At 57.8% G+C, this 25,234-nt stretch overlaps 3 protein-coding genes across 3 annotated transcripts; 1 reads left to right on the forward strand and 2 right to left on the reverse strand.

The window, feature by feature from the left end:
* Positions 1 to 1,680: 1,680 nt before the first annotated feature.
* On the reverse strand, positions 1,681 to 13,040 carry SLAMF8 (SLAM family member 8). The gene is made up of 5 exons (XM_082702990.1): positions 11,996 to 13,040; positions 9,406 to 9,714; positions 5,912 to 6,217; positions 5,727 to 5,831; positions 1,681 to 4,909 (listed from the first exon to the last, which is right to left on the reverse strand). Exons 1-5 carry the CDS (start codon positions 12,084 to 12,086, stop codon positions 4,845 to 4,847), a joined length of 876 nt encoding a protein of 291 aa, XP_082559116.1. The 5' UTR covers positions 12,087 to 13,040; the 3' UTR covers positions 1,681 to 4,844.
* LOC309849921 (uncharacterized protein) lies at positions 7,943 to 8,719 on the forward strand. Its single transcript, XM_082702991.1, has 2 exons — positions 7,943 to 8,209; positions 8,249 to 8,719. The coding sequence occupies exons 1-2, from the start codon at positions 8,003 to 8,005 to the stop codon at positions 8,672 to 8,674; spliced, it is 633 nt and encodes a 210-aa protein (XP_082559117.1). The 5' UTR covers positions 7,943 to 8,002; the 3' UTR covers positions 8,675 to 8,719.
* Positions 13,041 to 21,920: 8,880 nt separating the features above from the next.
* On the reverse strand, positions 21,921 to 23,393 carry FCRL6 (Fc receptor like 6; the record flags this gene model as incomplete). Its single annotated transcript, XM_082703062.1, is given in 6 exon segments — positions 21,921 to 22,057; positions 22,060 to 22,083; positions 22,086 to 22,198; positions 22,382 to 22,526; positions 22,529 to 22,630; positions 23,132 to 23,393. Coding segments are annotated over 6 exon segments (783 nt in total).
* Between the last annotated feature and the right edge of the window lie 1,841 nt (positions 23,394 to 25,234).

The following is a 25,234-nucleotide window of genomic DNA, read 5'->3' on the forward strand; positions in this document are numbered from 1 at the left end:
GCTGAAGTCGTGCTGTTCGGCGCGTCCTTGGCCATGGCATCCCTCCTTTCTGCCGACCTCGCCTTCTTTTCGGCTCCGATGCCTCCCCCGAGCCGCACGCTGTGGGCAGGGCAGAGGGAAGGAGGCTGGGAGGAGTCTCGGTTACAGGAAGCTGGCGTGTTTCCCACACACGAGTCGACTCCGTTCATTGGCCTCCTTTATTCCATGCTCCCCTCATTCTCTCCATCCGCCCTTTATAACTCGTTTGTGATGTGGGGAGGATCTTAGGGTTGGCTACGGCAGGAATGGCTAATAGGTTTCGTCTTGACTCCCAACCTCAATTAATTGGCCCGAGTCACTTGAGCGTCCTGCTGCCTGTGGACTCCGCGGGGAAGAATGTGTCCTCACTACTCCTGCATGCCGAACAGGGTCCCGGAGGGCGGGAGTCTGTGTGCACGTACCGCACGTTTGTCCTTCCTGAGCTAATGCAACTCCCCACCTGATAGGAAAAGTCTCTCGTCTGCCACTGCTCTGAGATGGTTTCAGCTTCAGCGCGTTCACGGAAGCCGCTCGCCTCGTGTGGGGCTTCCTCCGTTTGTCGGAAGTCCTCCCTGGCGGTATAGGGTGCAGGGGGCAGGGCTGGGCGGACGAGATAAACCTCCCGCTAATTCCGCTTCTGCCACCGACCAGCTACGTAATTATGAGGAAAAATAGTTTCTCTGGACCTTGGCTTCCTGCCTGAGAAATGAAGAACTTGAACTGAGAAACCACAAGATTCCCTTCCAGCTGTAAGATCCTATTACTCGTGTGAGTCATTGTCTGCTCTCGGGGGGCCCCATCCAGGGGCCTCTGTTGTACATCCTGGTGGTGCGAGAGCTCTTCAGACCACAGGGGGACCTTCTGAGTCCTTTGCCGTAGGCTCCGTAGGACCAGTTTCTTTAATCGTTTTTTCACAGGGTGAGGTCTCTAGACTTTTCTCCATGTGGGTCATTCTCTTCTCCACCCTTGAGTTGAGTATCCCTGCCACTTGCCACGTGCTCGGCCTGCTCCCCCGTCCCTGGCAGACGGGACCCACGCAGACCCCGGCACAGCCCGAGGGGAGGCACCGCTGAAACCTTCCCGGGTCTGGGGTTGGGGGCGCGGCGCGGCTCTGGAGGCCTCCCCTCATGCTGCAGCGGCAAAGCTGTGGGGAGCCGCAGAGTCAGGCCTGGAAGGAGACGGTGCTTGCCCTGAAGACCAGTTACTGACCAAGTGTTGATTAACCGAACAGGTGCTGCTTCTGAGCCAAGATGGGAGGAAGGTTTTCCAGAGATGTCGTTTGCCAAAAAAGTTTTTAAAAAGATTATTTATTTATTTGAGAGAGATCGTGTGAGCAGAAGCAGGGGGAGGGGCCGAGGGAGAAGCAGACACCCCAGCCGGGCAGGGAGCCTGATGCGAGGCTCCATCCCAGGACCCTGAGATCATGACCTGAGCTGAAGGCAGACGCGTCACCATCTGAGTCACCCAGGTGTCCCTGTGAAAAAAACGTTTTTAAACAAGGCCCTGGGTATTCCTGTCTCCACTGATGAAAACAAACGCGTCTGTCTCACCCTCGCCTTTTGCTACGCCCCCTCTCCATTCTCGCTGACGTCACGTCTCGTGACCCCGACGCCCTAGCTGCTCTTGCTTTCATGCTTTGCACAGAAGGACAGGTACAAAGGCTCGTGTTCAAGGAAAATTTAACGAAAACAGAGAAAAGCAAAAACAGAGGGACAGGGTTCTGGTCTGACCATGAGCCAACTGGAAACAATGGTGGAAGGGTCGTCACGGGAGGAATCTGACTCCCAAACAGGGGTGCTCCCGGCTACGCTAAGCCCAGGGACGTGTGCTGTGAAGAACCCAGGGTCCCAAGTGCGGTGGCCCCAGGCCCCCTCTCGGATCTTCCCCATTCCACTCTCCCCCACCACGCCCTCTCTGTTTTCACCAGCCAGCCTGGCCTCCACTCTATTTTTTAAAAAATTTTTTATTAAGATATACTGTATTATTAGCCGCAGGAGTACAGGTCCACTCTATTTTTTGAAAACACTAACCGCGCTCCCCCTCCGGGGCCTTCGCACCTTCTGGTCCGCAGGCTAGTCCCGCCACCCACGCCACGGTTCTCTCCACCGCCTCTATGAGACGGCCTCCCTCTCCCCGACGCATTATTCTCTAGACTCTTACTCTGCTTTCTCTCCTTATCAGAACCCGTCAAATCTGACACACACTTCCTTGCCTATTGCGTTTCCAGCGTATAAAGTCCATGAAGGAAGGACATTGCTTCACTCACTTCTGGTTCCCCAGGGCGTCAAGCTGGACCCAGCGCACGCCGAACCGTCCGTCGATCCTCGCTCTGTGCGAACGTCGCACCATCAATCCCAATGCTTGCCAACAGACCCTGCTCTCTCAGAAGCATTCTGAGTTTTCTGGTGGTGGTGGTGGGGTCACTCGTCTAGTCCTTGACAAGGGAATCACGAGGAGTGGGAAGAGCCACGTATTCCAGCAGCACGGATCCACTTAAAAAGCCCGGGTGTGCCGCCCCATCAAACCACTTCATAAAGTCACTAAGAGGGAACTCGTGGAGGGAACACTGTAGGCCCCATTCCACCCAGAACTGCTCTGATCTGACGTGGGGCCCAGGGGACGAAGGGAAGGAAGGAAGGAGTTAGCGTGTGTGTGTGTGTGTCCATAGAGTCCCCACGGCTCCTGGCCGGGTCCCCGGCTTTCTCTTTCACATCATTTTTAGGGACCGAGGACAGCTTTGCCTACGAAGCCAGTGGCCCCAGGGACAGCCTCCAGGTGACAGGAGGAGGCAACACCGGTTGCCAGGTTGGCGGGTCCAGTGCACAGGACAGGAGGACTTGGGGGAAGGTGAGGGGGGAAAGCGGGCACAGGTAAGGCAGGAGGAAAAGACAAAGCCTGGAGAGCAGTTGTGGACTGAGCAGAGCCAGAAGGTAGGGAGATCCCAGAATGAGCTGAGTAGGTGAGGGGGGTTGTGAATCTAGAGGCCGACTGACCATTTGATGAAGGTGAAGCGACTGCCCAGCTCCTGGGGAACGGAGGGTAGACCCTTGCCCAGGACTGACCTCCCGGGCGGAGCGATGGGAACTGTCCTGGGAACACACCTCACTCCCTGCCTCTGTTTCTTCAAGGCCGCCTTCCTCTCTAGTACCAAGCCTTGAGGGAGGTCCCAGAAAAGAATCGGGGTGCACCTGGGTGGGAGTAACGTGAACTCGCCAGCCACGAACCCCCAAGTCGAAGTTTCCAAAGGCGAAGTCCCAGAGTTTTCCCAGACAGAACCACTGATTGGCAGATGCTCTTTCAGCCTCAGCACCTTCACTGAAGCCGGGATGGCCACGATCACAGCTTCCGTCCCACATGCTGCTCTGAGACAGGGACCTTGGCCGGCTTTGCACGGAGGGGTGGAGCCTTTGTCTCTTCCCCGTGAGCACGGGGGGCATCTTCCGCTCGTGCATCTGAAAACAGTCTAGCAGATTCTACCAGGCCTCCACCTCTGTTCCCTCCGCACTTGTTTTCTGCTCAGCTGTTCTGGCTCCTCACCCTCTTGGCCTCAGGCAGAGGCCCTCAGGCTGAGCTGCTTTTCTTGAAGCCCTGCAAGAGCTTTCTGTTGGCTGCGAAAAATTTAATACCTCTTTCGTGGTCGCTGTGCTGGACAGAGCAGAGAGGAGGCATAGAGCAGGAGGCACAGTGGTCAGCAGAGATGGTGAAAATGTCATTCGCGAGGTGTTACCTGCAAAATGGCCCCCACCCCCACCAGGCTATGTCAACCATCTCTTGATCGTCTCTACCTGTGAATTACCTTTGAGGGGCCACAAGGTCAGACGACCTGATAGTCCTTCATGCTGGAAAGAGAATCCTGTCCCCTGCCTCTCACCTTCATCCATTTCTAGATCTTTTCTTACGAGAATGTCTCAGGCATCAAGAAACATCAGGGTCTCAAACTACACGGGCTGGGCTGGGGCCGGAGCTGGAAGGGGCTGGTTCAGAGTTTCTCTGTTAGTTCAGATGTCTAGTGTCTTTTAGCGTCTGGGACCCAGACTGGAGGCAATCCTTTGGTGCCAGTTAGTTAACACTTGCTGTGGTCTGCGAGGGCTGCCGTAACAGGATATCACAGAAGGAGTGGCTTCAACAACAAAAATTTATTTTCTCATAGTCTTGGATGCTCAAAGCACAAGACCAAGGTGTTAGCAGGTTAAGTTTCTCCGGAGCCTCTCTCCTTGGCTTGTAGATGTCTTCCTTTTCTCTTTGTCCTTCCATGGCCTTTTCTCTGTGTGTGCATCCCTAGTGTCTCTTCCTGTCTTACAAGGACACCAGTCATAAGGGATTAGGGCCCATCCCAATGACTTCATGTAATTTTAATCTTCTCTTTGAAGTCCGATTTCCAAATACAGTCCTATTCTGAGAGATTGGGGATTAGGACTTCAACAAATGGACTTTGAGGAGACAACTTCTGTCTGCAACAATACTTCGTGAACCATGGTGGGGGTGGTGAATGCGTAGGACCATCAACGTCCCTGTGGATCCTGGAGAACTTCACGTGTCTTGGAGGGGATGGTCTGTTATCTTGCCCGAAGCAGAGCCAGGAGCAGGATGGAAGCGGGGATGGGGTTGGGGGGGGGGATGTGGAAGGTTGTGCTAGTGTTTTCTGTTGGGCAGCTCCCAGTGCAGTAGCTGTCTAGGCTGCTCCCAGAGGTGGGACAGAAGTCTCAGTGGAAGCACAAGGCCCATGGTGGATTCCAGATACCAACGTGTTCCAGAGCATCATGGGCTTGGGCAGTGGGCTTCCTGATGGTCCAGGCAACAGTTTATGTCCGCCTTCATCCAGAACCCTATACAAGGGGGTTCTCTGTCTCTGGAGTCACTCTGTCATTACAGACGTCCTTCTGCTTTTTCCCTGGCAAAGAGATCAGAAAGTTACCCAATGATATCTGGACTCTTAGCATCCTTGGCTTGGCCTGAAGCCATCCCAGACAGCCTAGGGTGGACATCTCCACAAAGCCCAGGTCTGTGGGGGTGTTTCTGTCAGGGGCAGGACATCCTGAGGTTGAGGGAAGGGCTAAGCAGGAGGGCCAGTTCAGAATCCAGCCACACCTCTGAGTTTCCCTGCTCTCTTCTCCTTGAGAAGGAGGCCTCATTAACCCCTAGCCAGAAAGTTTCTTCCTTCAGAGGCATTTCCTAGGAATGGTAGGCAAGAGTGGGTTGGGATTCATCTAGACTTCCACTCAGCAAACCTTTATCTGTACCAGCGTTGTTCCAGGAACCATTGCTAGTTGCCTGGTGGGGTGGTAAGGCAGCCTTTAAGGGGCGGAGAATTCAGTGGGAGAGTTAAGTGCAGTGAGCACGGTGACTAGGGTAGGCAATGGAGATTAAAGGAAGAACACCCACTCTGCCCAGACCAGGGGAGGAGGTCAGGAAGGCTTCCTGGAGCCGGTGTCCCTTGGAGATTGTGGAGGACAGAGTCACATGAAGAAGGCGGGGGATTGGGTGGGAAACCATGGAGAGGGTGTTCCAGACAGAGATAATGGCATGTGCAAAAGCCTGAAGAAATACATAAGACAAGAGTTCATTTGAAGAACTGCAAATGAGGCTTCACGTAGATGGATCTGATTGGACACCAGAGTAGGAGTCAGGAGATGTGTTGGCAGAGGTAAGGAGAGCAGACCATCTGAAGCCTAAAATGGAGGAGGTCCAGGCACCTGCAGGACTCCTACCTGAGTAGCAGGGGTGCCAGGCAGAGAGGAGACCAGCCAGGGTCAAGAGCAGGGAGACGGGCACCACCACCAGCAGCACATCTTTGTAGGAGGAATTTCCTGGGGCTGGATATGAAGGGGGCAGGTCAGAGAGGGGCTTGATTCTTCACAGTCCCTCCACCACTGGCCCCAGGCCTTTGGCATACCTGCCTCATGATGGCAGCTCTCCCAAGGGGTGACAGTGGCCAAGTCCCAGCTGACAGGGTTAGAGACAATGCAGGAATAGGTCGTGCTCTTGTCTCCTGGTCCCAGTGAAACCCTCAGCACCTGTCCATCCGTGAAGAGGTCGCTTGGCTCCATACCAAAGTCAATGGTCCCTTCCCGTCGCCAGCTATAGGTTATGTCACTGATGTTGGGGGCCCAACAGGACAGGAACACCTGGCAGGTCTTGGGTGGCTGAGTCTCTCCTGGCACAGCGATGAATACTTGTACCACGGGTCTGGGCACCACATCTAGGCAAGAACAGTGGAGTGGGCATGGGTTACAGTGATGCCGGGGAGGGCATATCGTGCCAGCCCTGGGATCCATGCAGGGTTAGAGGTCACCTCTGACCAGCCCACTCTTGCTCCAGAACATAGTCTGGCTTCCCATTGCCCACAGGACAGGGGCTGAATTCCTTAGTCTGGTATTCAAAATCCTTCATGACATAGTTGATGTCAACCTCTGTAGCTGTAACCTCCTGCTGGTCTTACTCACCTACCCTGATTAATTTCCTGTTCTCCCAAGCACGCCATACTTTCCCATATCCTGGGCGCATTCATCTGGCTCAGCTGTGCACGTATGTCTTTGTCTTCTCTTCCTCCTAGGAAACTCCTACCAACCCTTCAAGACCCAGCTTGAGCACATAGCTTGCTTTTCAGATCCTGAAGCCTTCCCTGACACCGTAGGCTCGGAAGACTCCAAAACTCTGTCTGTCCTTTGTCTTAGCACTTTCCTCATGACAGGTGATAGGCATCTATTAAATCAGGCAAGAAGACAAACACATTCCTGGACTATTAGAGCTTACAGTTTGGTGAAGAAGACAGGTGCTGACAAGTGACTGAATAATTAAGGAAATAATTACAAGGGTGCAAACTGCGGGGGAGACCAGGGGGTGGGGGTTCTGTTTCCTTATGTTCATAACCCAGCTCTCTAGGTGCTCAGCCACCTGGACCGGTGAACACATTGGAGTCTCGGCCTCCCTGGCAGAGGCTCGCCTTTTCTGTGTAGGTTGATGAGTAAATCTCGAGTCTCCGTGGCAATGGGGGCCAGCGGGAGAGCATTCTGGTGACAACGGGAGGGCTCTGTCTCTGACAGCATTCCAGAGTCAAGCAGAGTAAAACCTCATTAATGCCAGCTCAAGCTGGTGGGATTTGTGATATGGAAAAGGAAAGATTTGCTGGGCACCCTAATAGTATAAACAAAGATTACCGTGTATGTATGTGGGGGGGATATTTACACTACTTAGGAGGACAAGCTGCTTCCAAACACTATCAGGCACAGTAGAAACACCCATTGACATTTGTAGTAACTGATCTGCTAATTCAAATCATTCTTATCTATTGTCAAAGCAGAGCTCCCAAGGACGGCTGCTGGCAGCGTCGTGCAATTAGTTCTAATCATGCTATGTATTTGGAAGCAATAAAACAGCAATTTCCTTAAAATCTGTAATTCAGATGCTGAGAACAAGGCATTTGAGAGCTTAGTGGTGTGGGTGCTGCGTGTGTTATCCCATTCAATGTCCTCATTTCACACGTGCAGCAGCTGAGACTCAGAGCAGGAAGAGGCTCCAGGGCCGCCTGTATGGTTGTGGAGGTTATTCACTGCACAAGGGCCCTGGGCTAAGGGGATAACCAGTGAGGGTGGGGCTGCTGAAATCCAGCCAGTGCTCTGCCTGCCAAGCCATGCAACTGGGTTCCGGGCTGCGTGCATCCAGAACACACGAATAATGGCGTGCTGGCATCCTGAGTGGCTCACAGACAACCTGCTAGCTGCCCCTGGGTTAGTGGTGGGGGTGGTTGGGGTCCTCTCTCCTTCCCGGTTTCCTGACTTTCTCTTCCTCACTGTCTTCCTCTTCCTAGCTGTCACCCCGACTTTTCATTCTTAACACTAGACCTTTTTCTCCCTATTGCCCTACCAAATTTCGGAGGTTTTACTGAAATAGTGATTTGGGGTACCTCGCATTCTTTTTCCAAGCCATTAGGCAGATAAATGAGAGCTAAAAGGCCATTTTTTTTTCCCCTTGATCAGCAACAAATATGGTGGAAGGGGAGGCAGTAGAGGTGGAGATAGAGGTGGTGATGGTGGAGGTGGTAGACATAGACGTAATGGTGGTGAAGATGATGGTGGAGGTGATGGTGGAGAAAGTGAAGGTTATGGTGAAGGTGGTGGAGGAGGTGATGGTGCAGGTGATGGTGAAGGTGGTGGTGGAGGTGATGGTGGAGTTGGCAGTGATCGTGGAGAAGGTGGAGGTGATGGGGAAGGTGGTGGAGGTGATGGAGAAGGTGGAGGTGATGGTAGTGTTGGAGGTGATACTGGAGAAGGAGGTAATGGAGAAGTTGGAGGTGATGGAGAAGTTGGAAGTGATGGTGATGGTGGTAGAGCTGATGGTGATGGTGATGGTGGAGGTGATGGTGGAGAAGGTAGAGCTGATGGTGATGGTGGAGGTGATGGTGAAGAAGGTAGAGGTGAAGGTGTTGGTGGAGAAGGAGATGGTGGTGGAAGTGGAGGTGGTGGAGGTGGAGGTGATGGTGGAAGTTATGGTGGTAGAGGTGATGGAGAAGATGGAGAGGATGGTGATGGTGGTGGAGATGACAGTGAAGAAGGTGGAGGTGAAGGTGATGGTGATGGAGGAGGTGGAGATTGTGGAGGTGAAGTTGCTGGAAAAATTAGCTCGCCCAGTGCCCGGTGAAGCCAGCCACCCCAGCTGAGGTGTTGACTGGCTGCATGGACGAGCCTGGCAAACCACGGGGAGCAGAAGACCACCCCCACTGAGCCCTGCCACCCTGCAGGTGGTGAGAAATTAAAATAGCTGTTTTCAGGCAGTAAGTTTTGGGGTGGTTTGTTTTGCAACAATGAATAATTGAGAGCATCCATGAATGTCATATAGTTAAAAGTCTCTACGTCTAAAGAACTCTTCAAAGCAATATGAAATAAACATTCCATGCTTCAATTATGTTTTAATTTTTAGTAAAAAAACATTGTGCCATAGTTTGATTGGCAATATGTTTTTTCTTGTTAGTGTTTTGTCTAACAATGGCACATCTGATAACCTTAGCATTCTGGAGTGTAGGCCAGACCTCCGTCTTGGATGTGTTCCCAGATGCAGTGTATCCTGCCTTTGTGGGCAGCTATGTGTACTACCACTCACGACGCCCATTTGATCAATGAGAAAGGTGAATGCTCGGGAAGCTTTGCATCGTGTCCAAGGCCACGGAGCCTAGAAAGGACCCCGCTGGGATTTGGGCAAGATCAGTGGGTTGGCAAAGCTGGGCTGCCTCACACAAGAGGGCACCTGGGAGTCCCTGAGGAGCTTTCTCAGATGTGTCCCAAATCAGCTGCAAGGCCTGAGGCCAGAGGTCTCCCCAGCTCCCGGGACGCAGGACCCCTTTCAGGAACTTTCTTTGTGGGCAGCACACAGTCCAGTGTGGGGCGCACTCACCGTACACCTTGAGCTGCAGGACCTGGGTCCGGGACCGACCGCCCGTGTCCACCAGCAGCACGGAGAAGTTGCCGCTGTCTCCAGACTCCAGCGGCTGGAGCTCCAGGCTGAGGTTGCTGTGCAGCTGGGCTCGGCCCAGGAAGCGGGAGCGGTACAGAGTCTCTGGGGTGCCCCGGAAAAATGTGGCCAGAAGCTCCTCGGAAGGCCAGAGAGATCTCCAGATGGCCTCTCGGACTTGGAAGCCGGAAGGGCGCTCTGCCACCAGCAGCACGGAGCCCCCAACCTGGCCATGCACTTGTGCGCTGGAGGCTGCAGGTGGGAAGAAATGCTGGAAGAACGGAGCCCCCTTGCTGCCTGGCCAAGGTTCCTCACCCCTCCCGGGCCACGCTCAGGCACCCAGCTAAGCGGCTGCGAAGCACGCTCCCTCCACCCGAGCAAGGTACACTGTGCTGGGGGCTGGGAATAAAAGCACAAGGGACAGAAGCCTGCGTCTGTGCTCTGGGCGCTCACAGAGGAAGCCCGACTCTAAGCATATTAAGTTAGGTCCCACGATGGCGAAGAAGGAATGCCCTGGGAGAGCACACGTGTGGCGACGGCCTTGGGGGCTCCGAGAAGTGGTGAAGCTGAGAGCAGGAGGAGAGGGGATCAGACAGGTCGGGTGGAGGAGGGCTGTGCGGAGCAGGGATGGGGAAGCGTGCAAGGGCCTGGAGGGCATCCGGAGCTCCTGGTTCTGGGAACTGAAAGCAGCTCTCTGCAGGGGAGGAAGACGCCGGCCGGAGGAGTGGGGGGGAGTCAGCTCCCGCAGCACCTGGGCTTCGCTCTAGAGCCCTGGGGGGGCCTCGCACAGGGTTTAAAGTGAGGGAGTAAGAGGGGGAGATGCCGGTTGGAGAGCCGCAGCAGCAGGGGTGTGGGAAGCTGGAGCAGGCCGGCCTTCTCCTGTGCCTCGGCCTGCGCCTGCGCAGTGATGGGGGCGGCTGAGATGGGGAGAAGCGGGAGGACCTGTGCAGCCGGTGCGGTCTGGTCCTGCGTGTGGTCTGGGGAGTGACGGCGAAGGCCAGGGAGGGCACCAGGGACCCACAGAGCACTGCTCTCCGTGGTCCAGAGCAGGAGGAGAAGCAGTCGGGGGGATGCTGAGTTTGAGGGCTCTGGGAGGCCTGACTCCCTCGCTGTCCAATGCTGCTCATCGTTGAACACCCCCTGCCTCTCTTGGCTTCCCCATCTCGCAGGGGCGGGGGTCCGCACTGTTTCTCTGCGTGGCCTGCAGCCGGGGGTGCTGGGTCCCTCTGCCGTGATTGCCTGTGGCTGCGGCAGGGGCTGCCACGTGGGGCCACGGGTGCCTCTTGTCTTCTTCCTACCCCCACGCCCACACCAGCAGGAGCGTGGAGGAGACACTCAGCGCATTGTACTGGGTGAAAGACAGGAGTCCCCGAGGAGTCGCTGGGCCCCCGGCCCCAGGGGCACAGGGGCAGAAAGCAGCACACAGCTCGTGTAGAACTGTGCCCAGGCCCTGGGAGTGGGCTGGAACAGCCGCATGCTGGGGGTCACTCGGCCAGCCCCCGCCCGTCTCACTGCCCTCCAGGTCCGGCTGCAGCAGTTACTGCGGGGGACACCTGGCCTGCACAGAGCACAGAGCCGGATGCTGCTCAAGGCTCCTCAGTCTGTCCTGCCTGAAGTCTGCCGCAGACCTGCTCTGTGACATCAGCCCATGGCCCTGGTCCCTTCTGTGGCCTCAGCCCCGAAACAAGAGGGCGCAGCCAAACGGTGGGACGCATCTGGTTTACCATTAAGGGGCCGTTTTGCCTTCCACATCCCAGGATTTGAAAGATTTGTGCACCACACAGGTTCTTTTTCCTTTGTGAGGATTTCCCGCACGTGCTTGGACAGGCCCAGGTGAGGGACATTGGCTGAAGTCATCTCCAGGTCCCTTGGAGTCCCTGGTGGGAATCTGGGCTCCTTTGATTCCTGCCCCCTGGCCCTGCAGTGCTGGTCCCTGTCACGTGTGCTGCTTGCTAACCGCGGGGGGAGGTCAGGCAGCAGACAGGAAGGGGGATCACCGGGGGTCGCCCTTCCCACAGCACACCCTTCCCACCGGCCAAGTCCATGTGCTCTGTGTGGCTCGCTCTCCCTTGTCGCCCTCCGCAATACCTGCCTCCCTTACACAGACCTGCGGGGAGCAGCCTTGGCTTCCCCCCGGCTGAGGGAAAGGCACCCATTCTTGTCCGAGCCTGCTCCGCCCTGACCTCCTCCTTCTCAGACTGTAGTAGAATTCCTTCACCCTTCCCACAACTGAGACTTTCCAGACCACCGGGACCACCAGCCTTAGTTTTGAATGGCCCAGGGCCATGGAACAGCTCATGTCCCCCGGACGTGGATGCTGCTACGGCCTCCACCGCCTTCCACCCAAGGAGCTGCAGAGCTTGGCTGGGTCCATCTTCTAAGGTCACCGAGAACATTCTTCAGTCTTCCCTGTCCCTCCCCAGCCCCTGGGCTCTCGCTGGGGATGGGGTCCCTGCCCAGACAGCAGGCAAAGGGCCCTGGGGGGGGAGGCACCCAACTCTCTGAGGACAGGCCAAACACTGGCCCCCCTTACCTTCCCAGAGAAGCAGGCTCCACAGGGACCACAGGGCCATCCTTCTCCCGAGAGGCCAGCAGACTCCTTCAACAACCCAAATCCAGAACATCTGGGGTCAAGTGGGTGTGCGGAAGAGGCTGTGGTCCTTCTGGAAAGTCCCATGTTCCAAAGGAGGAATCTTTGACTCAGAACTGGATGCCCCGAAAATGAAAGCCTCCAGAGGAAAGTGGAAGTTGGCCCCGGCCTGGCGGGGCTTTATCAGGAGTGGATTCTTGTAAGTCAGCCTCTTCCATGTGCCCGTGGTTGGCCAAGGCCGTCGCCGGCAACAGATGCCTCAACACAAGCCCACATCCTCCGTTTGGATCTGCCAGCCTTCCCTGCATCCCACCGGCCCCACGGCCGGCTGCTTTCCTGCCGTAGCCACAGAGAACCCTCTAGACTGCAGTTCCCTGTGTTACTTCTCTAAAATTCTTCAGCACCTCCCACTGCCCTCAGAAAACAAAAGACAAAACCCTCAGCTTGGTGTACAAGGCACTCCTAAGTTCAACTCCAGTCTGCTGGCCCGAGCTGGGCTCCCCGGCCCGCTCTCTGGCCATGCGAAGGCAGGACGGCCCCTCCGGGGAGCACCCAAGACACTCCACGCTCTGTGCTCGCTCTTCCGGCAGGTGCGCTGCTCCATCCGGTCCTCAGGACCAGGGACGGACCGGGCACGCCGCGGCCGGCCAGCTCCCACTCCAGCCATCCCGAGCCCCATGCCGGCCGGCTCTCTGCCCTCGGCACACTGTCTCGTGGTGGTTTTCTGGTCTCCACGGACTGCTTGCCAGCAAGGTCTTCACCCACCTGTGCCTGTGATCCCCTTGGCGCTCGGCATACCGTGGGTGTTTCCTAAACATTTGCAAACGAGAGTGTGAATTCTAGACTTCTTGAGGGTCTTACTGATTTGAACCCGGAGCGAGGTTAGCCCCTGGCAGAGGTCATGAGCGAGAGCTGGGGTGGGAGGCTCGCCCCGGGGAAACTGGGCCCCTTTGCCGGCGCTGCCCCTCCTCACCCCGCGTCTCTTCTCACTTCCAGTTACACGGGCCTGCTTGAGTCAGGGGAGACTCTGCAGCAAGACCGGGGAACCCCCAAGAGACACGCCAGGCTCGTGGTGTCTCGTCCCGCGGAACTCCTGACCTCGGCTTGGGACCCGGCCAAGAGCGAGGCAGGCACAGTGGCAGGAGAGCCGGGGGACCCTGGGTTAGGCTTCCTGCTCTCCAGGGCCTCACAGCCCAAGTGTAGAAACAGGGTATGCCTGGAAGGAAGGCCCCCGGCAGACAAGCACGGCTCTTGCAATGGGCAGCGGGGTCTTCTCGCTGCAGAGGGGCTGGGGGAGAGGTCCCTGTGAATGTGGGCGGGGGGCACATCCCCCAAAGTGGGCTTTGAGCTGCACCTTGCTGGTAGGCATGAATTGGACAGGCAGAGAGAAGGGGAGAGCCAGGGGCTGGGGCAGGTTCTGAGCAGGAAGTAGAACCGAGTGGGCACAGCCAGATGGGGGGCGTCCCAGGTGGGCTTCTGGGGTGATGAAGGAGCGAGGGGAGGAGCCCCTAGGGCTGCAGTGGGTGGGAATGGAAAGGGAGGTTGAGGGTTTGCTCATAGAGGCCTGGAATACTGGCCTAGGGACTAGGCTTTTGTTTTGGAGGCAGCAGCTCTCCGCCTTGTGGGACTCAGCCTCGGAGACTCTGGTTCCGTGCGGCTGGGACAGGGCCCGGGAATCTAGTCTGGCCCGTGCGCCGCTCCAGGTGACTCTGCAGCTGGTGGGCCGAGGGAAGGCTCTGAGAAGGTCTGCTCAAAGGGAGGGGCTGTGGCCCGCTGCGAGCCGAGCGTAGCTGGCGGCGGGGAAGGACAGCGTGCAGGGCAGGTCGGCCGAGAGAGAAGAGGCAGGAAAGCCTGGGTAGCGGCCGTTGGGGTGGTCTGACTGGAAGAGGAAGGAACTATTCAGAGTAGAGAGGAAGGGACAGAGCGGAGTCAGGGGCAGAACTGGGCGCCATCTGGCTTCACGGTGAGAGGCCGGGGGGCGGGGATCCCACCCATGACCCCGCTGTGAATTCTGTCCTTCTTGCGTCAGGTGTTTATTGAGCATCTACTTCTGTGCCAGGGGCTGGGGACCCAGAGACGAAAGGCCTGGCCCTGCCCTCAGGGAGTCTGCTGTTTGGGTGAGGAGACGGGGAAGGTAACCTGCTAATTACAGTCCGTGGGGCAAGAGTGCAGGTAAGGGTTTATTTAGGATGGGGTCTGGCGCATAGTCCGCTTTTAAAAAACCCTTAACCATTGGGACTAACTGGCCAGAGAGGGCAGAGCGGAGGGCAGGTCTATGCAGAGCAAGGGGGCTCGGGTGGGAGCAGCCCCCTCCCAGACTGTCCCAGACCGGAAGCTCGTGAGGGCACGTCGGCACCCCGCCTGGAGCCAAGGACAGGCTTCCCAATGGGGGGGCCTCCAAGCCCGCAGAGAGGCGGATGGCGTGATGCTGGGCTGGCAGGCCTGGGACCGACCGGGAGGGTGTGGAGGCAGGAGCTGGGCCCTTGGGGAGGAATGTGGGCAATATAGACGCAGAGTTCCCGCAGAGAAGACTGGGGGGCCACTCTCCCTCCTAGTGGACTGGGCCTGCGCAGGGTCCGTCCAAGCAGGGGCGGAGCTGCCATCGTCCCAGCCTCACATCCCACCTCACGCCCTCCTCCTGGAGGGGCTTCCAGGGACCTGGGGAAGGGGAGGAGGAGGTTGGTGAGGGTCCGCAGACATCCTCCCTCCGCAAAGGGAAGAAGATCTCCAGGCTGTGTGAACTGGAGAGAGACGAACAGGGCAGCTCAGGATGGACAAGTCTGCGGGGACAGGCTCCCCACGCTGCGGATCACTGGCTCGGAGCAGGATAATTACCCCGCCACCGGACGGGGCGCTGGAGTCACTGGGCTGGGAGTTCAAAGGCACCACTCCCACATTCCTTAATTAAGAGAGCAGCCGGCAGCTGGGCCCTTCTGGAAGCCAGGGAGTCGCCGTGGTTCGGGGCTCCGGCTGCCTGGGCCCCTCTCCCCTAGTCCCCCTCCGCCGTGGGCAGGGGCGGGAGCAGGTGTACCCGGAGGTCGCGTGTGCTGCCTGCGCTCCATTCGGGGCCAGTGGAATCGGGGTATCCTGCCCACTCACGCTTGTCCTTGATTCTTGGACTGGCTTGGGGACAGGCCGGGGCCACACCGAAAGACAGGAGAGATGCAGGAGGGACAAAAAGTGAGACGGGAGAGAAGGGGGAGAGCGGGAGAGCAGGCAGAGCTTCCGAAGGGAGGGCACCCAGCAGGCTTCCCGGGAGGAAAGGGGGCTCCTCTGAAGGGTGGTAAGGGGTGGGGGCTGAGAGGCCAGGGGGATCCCCACCGAAGCCACATCTTTATGTCTACATTTATCTCCTCGGTTCACGCAGAGAGGACCACCTGCCCGCACGGTCTGCTGCCAGACGCCAGGCCACCGGGCACCAGCTGGCCCCAAAGGCTGCCCTGGGTGCAGCAGCCCGTGCACACCACTTCCCCATCGGCCAGCTCTGGCAGCAGAGGTAGCTCCCGCATGTGTGAAAACAGGGAGCCCGACCTCCCCTGAGATGCCACTCTTGTGCCTGCACTCATGGCCCTGAGCCCGAGTGCCCACAGCACCTGCCGCGCCCGCCCTTGTCCTGGCCTTGCTGGGGATGCGGAGAGAGAGGAGCGCTTGATCTTTGATGCGTGAGACCAAGGTGCACCCAGCAGGAGAGGGGAAGAAGGAGACAAGAAACAGCCCTGTAGAGGCTGGGTGGGATGGTCCGAGGCTTCGTAGGGTCTGCATTGGAGGCAAAGACACACTTTCCCAGGGAGCTGAAGGCAGGCTGCGTACAGGAGGCAGACCACCACCCCGAGCCCCACAGAGGAAGGAGGGAGGAGCTGGCGTCTCCCTCACTCGCTCAGCAAACCTCTGAGGAACCTGCCCCCTGGGCCCCTTCGGCTGCGAGCAGGTGCAGCGTGGGAGGGGCCTGCTCAGCCGGGGAGCGCGGGAGCGCAGTGGCGCGGGTCTGTGCCAGCAGTGCGGACGGCGATGGGAACCTGCGTTCAGGACGCAAGACATCCTGGTGTTGGATGAGAAAGCCTGGGTCTGCCTTGTCCTGTGCGTCTCGTCTGTGGTTCCTGCCCCCAAGGTCCGTACCAGTGGATGCTGGTTTAGGTAAAAATGTCAAAGACCTCATTTTCTAGCCAAATCTCAAATAAACCTGGAATGGAAAGAAATCCCAACCTCTGCAAACTGCCTGGTTCAGGGAAGGCGCATGCTCCATTTTTGTGGTGTGTCTCTGAGGTGTTGAGCCAAGGACAGGTGTCGTCCAAGGGCACCTCCGGACGCCGCGGTCCTATGGATGGTCAGACCCAAGGCGGCCAGCAGAGGGCAGCCGTGAGCCCCCCCGGTGTGCGCCCCCCTCTCCCCTCTGGCGCAGCAGCACGCATGCCGGCCGGGCTCTCAACCCTGCACAGAGCCCTTTCTGTCCTGTTTACCTAGGAAGTGATGTGGACCCCCACAGCCCCGGTCCCTGCGTCCCTAGAGCAGGCTGACAACTGGACGCTGCTGGAGGAGCGTCTGCTTTTGCTCTGACTTGGAGAGGAACTAAGAGTGCGGATCCTTTCGGTTGGTGGTGTCTGCAGGGTCTGTCCCTGGGGCCCCGGGAGAGTCTGTTTTCTTCGCCACCAGTGTCCTAGGGTCCTCCAGGACCAGCAGCGGGTTCCTGCTCTGCGCACCGGCGAGGGCCCTGGGACCGCTGTGCTGCTGTCAGGCCGGCGGGGGAGAGTCTGGGGACTCCTCTGAAACCTCTGCTTTCTCTACGTGCTTTTTGCGGATTTTCTTTTTCTTCCATTTTCTTAGTTACTGTTCATTTAAAAAAATCATAGCCCATTCTTTTCTAAGCTAAGGGGAAAGGATACTTTCGCTGTGCAAAAAGACGCGGAGGTGGGGGAGGGATTCTGGGGAAGACACAGAGAGGAGAGGCCAGACACAGGTGTGCACGTGTGTGTGCGCACGTGTGTGTGAGAGCGTGTGTGCAAGACTGTGAGTCGGTGTGTGTAGAGGATAGGGCTTCTCACCTGTGTCAAAGGAACTGTTTTTCTTTATTTTGAATCCATTGTGGAACTATTCTTTTGTAGAATATGATAAAAGCCATTTACTCAAAGAAGAAATAAAAAGAGACATCCAAAGGATGAGCCCTACTTTTTACGATTGTATTAAACAAACAAAATCACTCTGTGAGATTGCTATAAAATCCACTTATCCTGCCCTGCATTGGTAAGCACCATCCACAGACAGGCCCCAGTGTCACTGGTGTGGGGCAGGGGGCAGGTGGTGCGAATGCTCCGGGAAGAGCTGGTCGGCGGGGGGGAAGACTGGCAGGGCCAGCTCCTTCCTGCTCCCCATCATCGCTGTCTCCTTCAGGAGCTGTCCTGCCTTTGACTTGACTCTTTATAAGGGGCCAGCCTGTTTACAGAGGGCGTGGCCAGGCTTGGCTTCAGCAGGTGCTTCCTGATGGACCAGTGAGGACCCTGGGCTTCTACATGATCTGGCCTGTGCTCCCCAGCCTGACAGAGGAGGTGAAGGGGAGGGCCCTGATGTTTTCTGTACCTGGACTGGACCGGTGATGAGAGAGATGGGGAGGAAGCCGAAGCCAAAGAGGCTGGGGAGGAGGCAGGTCTGATGGCGGGTGGGAAGCTGGGAAATGCCAGCGCGGGTTGTCTTAGCAAGTTCTCTGGGTCCTCCGTCCTATCCTGTGATGTTCCCAACGGCGAGTGGATGAAGGTAATCCCATGAAGTGTCTTTTGGAGGCAGACCTGGCTTTCTAAACTTTAATGTGTTTATAGAGCAAACACAGCAGAGCGAACTGCAGGCCGAGGGAGATGCAGGTTCCCCACGGACCTGGGAGCCTGATGCAATGCGGGACTCCATCCCAAGACCCTGAGCTGAAGGCAGGTGGCTAATGCCCGAGCCACCCAGGTGTCCCTTACAGATCTTCTTTAAATGTGGATCATGAACAGACACTTCTCCAAAGAAGACATCCAAATGGCTAATAGACACATGAAAAATTGTTCATCATCACTAGCCATCAGGGAGATTCAAATAAAAACCACATTGAGATATCACCTTACACCAGTTAGAATGGCCAAAATTAGCAAGACAGGAAACAACATGTGTTGGAGGGGATGTGGAGAAAGGGGAACCCTCTTACACTGTTGGTGGGAATGCAAGTTGGTGCAGCCACTTTGGAGAACAGTGTGGAGATTCCTCAAGAAATTAAAAATAGAGCTTCCCTATGACCCTGCAATGGCACTCCTGGGTATTTACCCCAAAGATACAGATGTCGTGAAAAGAAGGGCCCTGGGAGATGCAAAGACACAATTCTGAGTTCCCTCCAAGAGCAGGCTGGACAGTGGGGGTAGAGAGTCTGAGAGAAAGAAAGTCAGTGGAGGCTGCCGGAGGTCTCAGGCTGGTGTTTTTACGAGGCTAATTCACAGGTCTGGACAGGGCTGATTGTTAGAGGATGTTTCCTTTGAAAAATATCCCTGAGGGTAGGTAGAGTGGCCCCACAGGAATCACAAACTCGGAGGAAGCAGGGTCAGAAAGGAGGGGTCGCACCCCTGCATGGAGAGGGCCCAGACTCACCAGTCAGGCTGCTTGCTTTTCAGGAGAAGGAAAAGCTGGTAACTTTGGCCACACGCTGTGCCAGACGCCGGGCCGGGGAATTCAAACGCGACGTCGACTTGACAGCGCAGTGCTGAGCCCAGCGACCAGCGTGTAGCTGGATGACCAAAAATCCTCTCTCCCTAACTCTTTGGTGTGTCTGACATTCTTTGCGACCGTCCTGCAAGGGCTGAGACTATGACGTCATAGTATCATATATAGATGAGGTGACTGAGGCTGGAGAGGGGACTTCTCCAAGGTCACACAAGGTAAGGGGTAGGGACCGATTCTTAATCCAGGTTTACCTGCTTTTTCTCGGGCATGCTGCCTCTTGGAAAGCAGGTGCTTCCAGAACATTAAAAATTAGCTCCTAGGATAGGGATTGGGTCATGGGGTTGATGCCTGGCGCCTAAGAAATGTTCATTATCTCCGACAGCAAGAAGGCAGCAGGATCACCGGCAGGATTGGCCGGAAGGGAGCTTCCTATAAACCCAGCAGGGCATTCACGGAAATTCCGAGAGGCTCCTGGTTGTTAAACACCCCCCCGCACCCCCACCCCGTGCTCATTCGTCAGGGCTGTGTTTCTGGGCCGCCATGTGCTGAAGAGCTCCGGGAATTCGACGGACCTCTGTTTCACGTGGGGTGTGACAACGGGTCGTAAAACGGACGAACTGCCGTGGCACACCTAGGCGAGTGGTCCTTGGACGTGGGCCCCTTGCATGACGATCACGGGGCTAGTGACACCATAGTTGGCCCAGATGTTTTGAACATTGCCTTCGGAGATACAGCCTGTTACGTATCTTTGGTGGCGGCACGTGTTTTGTTTGTGGGGGGAGTGGACACGCTCTCCGGGGGTGGTTAAGCGTCGTCCAGACCTGGGTGTGGAGAACGGAGCGGTTGAACTCCTGTTTTTCTTGTGAAGCTTTGGAAAGGGGCCTGAAGGTTGTTTCCTGTGTGACATTCTCAAGGTTCTGTGCCTCTGAGTTTCGGAGAGAAGCGGCCCAGGAATGCCCACCAGGAGCCCAACTTTCCTGAGAGACAGGCTCCTTACTACAGGGGAGTAGTGCCGCTGCTCCCAGGTTGGCAGTGGGCGTTGGGCCGGGGAGCGTGGGCCGGGCAGCGGCAGAGCCTCTCCACGAAGAGGGATGTTCTTTCCCTGCGAGAGGCTGCTTCTTCTTGGGGATCTTTCCCCAGCGACTGCTCCCCACCACCTTGTCTGCAGCTGGGAGGGAGACAGCTCTGCTGTGCTGCTCTGTCTTGAACGCTGTGACCCGGGAAGAGACACAGCCGTGTTCCTGAGGCCAGGTGAACGGCTGGGCCAGGAGGAGGGGGCTTTACTGCAGGTGCAGAGGTGGTGGCGGTCACACACCTTCGGCTCCTGGTCTGCTGCTCCAGCTGCCTCTCCGCCTAGCCGCGGACCTGCCTCCATCTTTCTCCTACTGTGCAGATATGCCTTGAAGCAAGGCAGCCGGCAGGGACACCCCATCCCCCACACCTGCCAAAAACTAGAGGGAAGGTTTGTTGCCCAAAGACAGCTAGAAGGGGACAGGAAGTTGGAGGCTGGCCCGAGCCCTAAGTGGGGGCTGGTAAAGCAGGGCAGGGGTCCAGGGCTGGGGCGGCTAGCCAGGCCTTTCAGGTAGCCCGGCTAGGGAGGAGCACTTGGACGGCGTGGCGGGGTGGTCTTTCTCACAGAGTAGCCGGGCCAGCTCCTGAAAGACTCATCACACCGTCCTTACCGGAAGGAGCTGCCGACTTAAATAAGTAAACGTAGCTTTGGCGGTCTACGACAGCAGCCACGTTCTCCCCGGGCAGGTGGAAAGTAAGAATGAGACCCCTGGGTGGGCGGAGGGGAGAGGCTGGGGCTCGCTTGAGTCTCTGTCGGTGGGTTTGGAGAATCAGCGGGCACCAGAAAGCTTCGGCATCGGCAGCCCTGCAATGTGGCCTGAGGTGAAGCAAGGTTAGAATAGGAGCACGTGGAGAGCTACCCAAGGTGACTGCTGTGAGAGCCCCCCACCCCCCATTCCTGCTTCATCGTCATGGCCGGACGGGAGCGCGGGAGGGTCCGGAATCCGTGTAGACCAGAGGAAGAATGTCCCGAGCCCCACGAGGTATCAGCCCGACACGTTCGTAGCACGCGGATGTCGTCTCCTTCGCTGAAAGACAGTGACCCCAAGAGGGAGACACTTGATGACTCTTAGAGTGAACGGGCCCAAGTCACAGAATTAGGAGACAGCAGTGCTGGGAGAAGCCATCGCTCCGTCCTCTCCGCCGTGTTTCCTTTCTGAGGAGTGAATGTCCACCGAGCCCTCCTTGGTCCCAGGACCGGACAAGAGGGTGCGCGCTCACGGCACAGAGACGGGCACTGGGTTCTCTTCCTTCCTTTCCTCTGCTCAGCAGAGCTCTGGTCCGACTGAGCTGGTGGCCTGGGGTTGTCCTGGCATAGTCAACAGCCACAGAGTGTCTCGCAGACATGAAGGACTCCGATGTGCACCACATTGGGCTGGTGAGTTCCCGTGTTTGATCTTCCTTTCAGGCCCGGGTGTGCGGTCGTGGCTTTGTGCATCTCTGCGTGACTGTGGGTGTGAGACAGTGTGTGTCCGTGTGTGTGTGTTTTGGAAGCGGTTAGAGTCCCTCCATGGGCTCCTTTGTGTGACACCCGAAGAGAAGTTCCTCCTCCCACCCAGCATCCGAAGAGGAAGCAGCTGGTCCTCTGAGATGCTCTTTAGAGGCTGGGGTGCCTGGCATAGGGACTCAGCCACTAAGAAAGTCACAGAGGTCACTGACCGGTTTTTCCCCAGGGTCTGAAGTACACCACAAGTGCAGTGGCGGCGACCAGCACACCAGGCAGGCTTGCAGATAGACAAGGAGCCAGCCAGGGGCTGCTGGTGATGGCAGACAAGCCCCGAGGACCCAGGGGTGAGGTGGGGTGACCACGAGCACTGAGGACGGAATTGAGAAACGCACCCCGGACGGGCGCGGAGGAGGCAGGATGGCTGGCATCAGGGGGAACTGTGTGGCCCAAAGGAGGCTTGTAGACGGAATGAGGGTGGTCCAGGGGACACCAGCTCGGGCAGGCAACACTGCTGAGGACCACGGACCCACCCCTGCCCCCCGTGGAGCTCTCCCTTCCCCTCCAGGTTCAGTGCACAGATGCCCAAGCAGGGTCCATGCTCCCTCGCACAGTGCAGGGGGTGGGGGGTGGGGCACAGAGCGGGAGACCTGACCCCTGCCTGCTTCCTGGGGCTCAGAGCCCGGGTGGGGGACAAGACAGCGCACTCAGGGAGAGCGTCCTGGGCTCACTTGTCTCATTGGAGACCTCGTTCTCGGCCTGGCAAGAGTAGCTCGCTGCATCCTGCTCTGACGTCACAGGGAAGGGGAAGGGGCGGCTCTTCCGTGGGGAGCCCCCGGGTCCCCAGGATCTCCCCGTTCGGGTGGAATGACCACCGGATCGGAGGGGAGCCCTTCTGGGTCTCACAGAGGAGCTCCCCTGCGTCCCCCACAGTGAGGCCTGTGGACCCGGGTCTCAGGATGAGCCGAGGCCACAGGAGTTGGGCAGCAGGCGGGGTGGGAGGCTCAGCTCCACTTAGCCAAGCTCCTGGCCCCTCCTCCCCGGGACCCCTTTCTACGGGCCCTGGGTTCCCCTTACCTGAAGCTCGGACCCCGGGGAGTGTCTCCCTCTCCTCCCCACTTACCTTGTTCCCTCACCTCCAGCTGGGGGCTCTGTTTCTGGACCTGCTACCCTCCGCGGGGGCCTGATACCAGTCAAGCCCAGAGGCTCCCTCCCGGGTTTCTGGGACGCAGAGCTCTGAGTGGGGACCCTGGGTCTGCGAGGTGCGGCCATCTTTGTGAAGGAGAAGAGGAGTCCCGAGGCCGACCTCCGGGGGTGCAGCTCCGTCTGGCATCTCGGGGTCGGCGGGCTCCCCTCACGGCGCTTGTCCTGAGGTGGGAACAGCTCTGGGGAGAAGCAGGCCCAGGCTCAGCGGGGACTCCTGAGTCCTGAGTTCTGAGTCCCCAGGGGCAGGGGTGTAAGTTGGGACATGTCCCAGGCCACAGCCCCGTGTCCCATGGGACACTGTCCTTGTTCCCCAGGACCCACCTCTCAGCTGTACCCCACACCACCAGAACCAGAGCCAGAGGGTCTTGTCGGTCATCCGGTCTCCAGAGGGCAGGGTCTGGCCCAGGGTCTCTGGGACTGAGTGGCTGGGCTGGTTCAGGGCGCTTCCACGGCCCAGGGCATCCCCCTCCTTCCCTGGGTTCCAGATGTGCCCCATGGGGGTGGGCATTTGGACAGCGTGGTGGACATCTCAGGGCTGTGTGATTGGCCCAGCATTCCGGGCCGGCAGGAGAGCTGCTGGCCTCTAGGGACCAGATCCCTGAGCAGCACCCCAGCCCCCACTCCCCCGACCCCTGGAAGCTGGTGACTCACCTTGGACTTGAAACGTGGTCGTCTCTGACCTTTGTGTGCCTGGGTGCGGGAGGAAGCTTGCCTTCCCAGTGCAGCTGTACCGGCCGTTGCTTTCCAGTGTCGCTGTCCCCATGGGCAGAACCTGTTTGGCCTTTGGGTCATGGAGTGATTTCCCGTCTTTGTAGAACGTGGCCAGGGACAGAGCTCCATTCCTCCATCGTGGCGCTGCAGACTCAGGATGTTGCCCTCAAACATGGGGTTGGCAAGGTCCGGAGGTACACCCAGCCAGTGGGACCCAGGAGCGGGTCCCATCAGCCCATTTTCTCCCTCCATCCTCCAGCCTCAGGCCTCCCCTGGGGACAGACGTTCCCGGACAGCACCTGCACGGCCGCTCCGTCCAGGGCCTTCGTGCCAGACTGCGGCAGGTCTCCACTGTCCTTCCCCTCCTCCTCCCTCCTTCCTCTTCCCTGCTCTTCTAGACCCTCCCCTCCCCTCCCCTCCCCTCCCCTCCCTTTCCCCTCCCCCACTCTTCCCTCACCTTCTCTCTGGTCTTCCCTCCTACCTCCTCCGCGGCTCCTTTCCAGCGGCCCTTCCAACATCGCCCAGCTTGGGTTCACTTAAATTCTTTCCGTCCCTTGTTCGACCTCCTTCCTTCTGACCCAGGTCTCTCCCCGCGGATGGGCTCCTCGCCGCCTGGCTGCCCCATGGCCACTCTATGCATCTTCCCCTTCCGAGCACAGCGGCACACAGCCCACCAGCCGGAGGCCGGAGAGGGGGACGTGGGGCGTTCCCTGCCTGGGCTCTCTCCTGCTTCCCTTGTCCGCGCCCCCAGGCCAGGCTCCCATCCCTTGCATGGGGTTTCACTTCCACCACCGTCTTGGGGAGGGGCCCGTCCTGTCTGTCCTCCTTCCTAAAATGCATTCTATGGCCTGATGTGGACAAAAGACAAGGTCCCAGGGGCCCAGCACCTTCTGCAGGGCAGTCCCAGGCCGGCCTGTCCCCAGGCCATACTTCTTTGACAAGCCAGATGCCGCTGGTCCCAGGCAGCCTCAGGAGCCAGGCCTGAGAGCTGAGAGCGATGGTGGGGAAAGGGTGGGAGCCCCAGCGCAGCCCTTGCCTGGGTCTCTCTGGGTCCTTAGGACCCCCTTCCAGCCTCGCCGGAGGCTCACGCAGAACTGAAGGTTGAGCCTTGCTTTTGCCGCTGCTCTTTCTAGCAGCGTGGACCACGGGTTTGCGTCCTGCCCAGCACCCCTCACCCCAGCCTGGCACCACAGAACGTGTCCCTGGCCGTCAAGATGTTCATCGGCGAGCGTTTTTCCTACTTGACAGGAAGCTCCGTGGAGGTCAGGAGGTCAGGAAGACAGAGGTTGCTGAGGGACAAAGCTGCCTTCTCTAAACACGCAGGGGACAGAAGGGAGTCCGGAGCCTTGGTGAGTGGAGAACCGAGGACTTTAGAGCCACTTGGAGAGGAGGAGACAGAGGTCGCTTCCATTTACAAGGGAATAAGATGAGGCCCAGAGCCATGTACTGGGAACCGAATCACCTAGAATTACTCTCAGCCCGAGACCATTGGGGTCCCAGGTCCCATTTCTGCCTGGGCACCAGCCAGGACTCCTGAGCAATGGGCCTAGTCGGCTGTTCTGAAGATGTTTCCAGGGAACCCAAGGGCCCATCAGTTAAGCTTTGGGCCAGAGTCATATCTGGAGTTGGAAGAGACATATATAAGACTCACCAGTTTGTCCAACACAGGGAACTGTAAGAGAACAGAGTGATAGAATTAGGGTAAGCAGCATGAAGAACTTCTTCACAAGGAGGCCTGTCACCTCGGGAATGGGTGCTTATATCCATTCAATAAACCAGCCACCCAGTCCCCTGGGCACCTACTTGTTCAGCCACCCAACAACTCAGCCACCTAACCACCCAGCTACCCAGCCACTGAGCTACTGAGCCACTCAACCACCCAGCCACCCAAACACCCAGCCCCACAGCTCCCCAGGCCCCCAGCCACTCCGCCCTCCAGCCCCCCAGCCACCAGCTTTTATGTTGGACCCAGTGCCTAGAAGCCTCTGCCCTATCTCAGTACAAATGTCACAGCTTGAGGTCTTTCTGGGACCCACAGTTGAAAGAATCCTCCTCAATCACTACTACAACCC

The sequence above is a fragment of the Mustela nivalis genome (genome assembly GCF_964662115.1).
Source record: "Mustela nivalis genome assembly, chromosome: 16".
Classification (NCBI taxonomy): domain Eukaryota; kingdom Metazoa; phylum Chordata; class Mammalia; order Carnivora; family Mustelidae; genus Mustela; species Mustela nivalis.

Coding starts and splice junctions, on each gene's coding strand:
- LOC309849921 (XM_082702991.1), top strand. CDS start 8,003: ATGGTGGAAGGGGAGGCAGTAGAGGTGGAGATAGAGGTGGTGATGGTG. Junction 8,210..8,248: donor TGGCAGTGATCGTGGAGAAG/GTGGAGGTGATG, acceptor GTGATGGAGAAG/GTGGAGGTGATGGTAGTGTT.
- SLAMF8 (XM_082702990.1), bottom strand. CDS start 12,086: ATGTTCTGGATTTGGGTTGTTGAAGGAGTCTGCTGGCCTCTCGGGAGA. Junction 6,218..9,405: donor CCTGCAGCTCAAGGTGTACG/GTGAGTGCGCCC, acceptor GTTCTTGCCTAG/ATGTGGTGCCCAGACCCGTG. Junction 4,910..5,726: donor CTGGCACCCCTGCTACTCAG/GTAGGAGTCCTG, acceptor TCTCTTTGCCAG/GGAAAAAGCAGAAGGACGTC.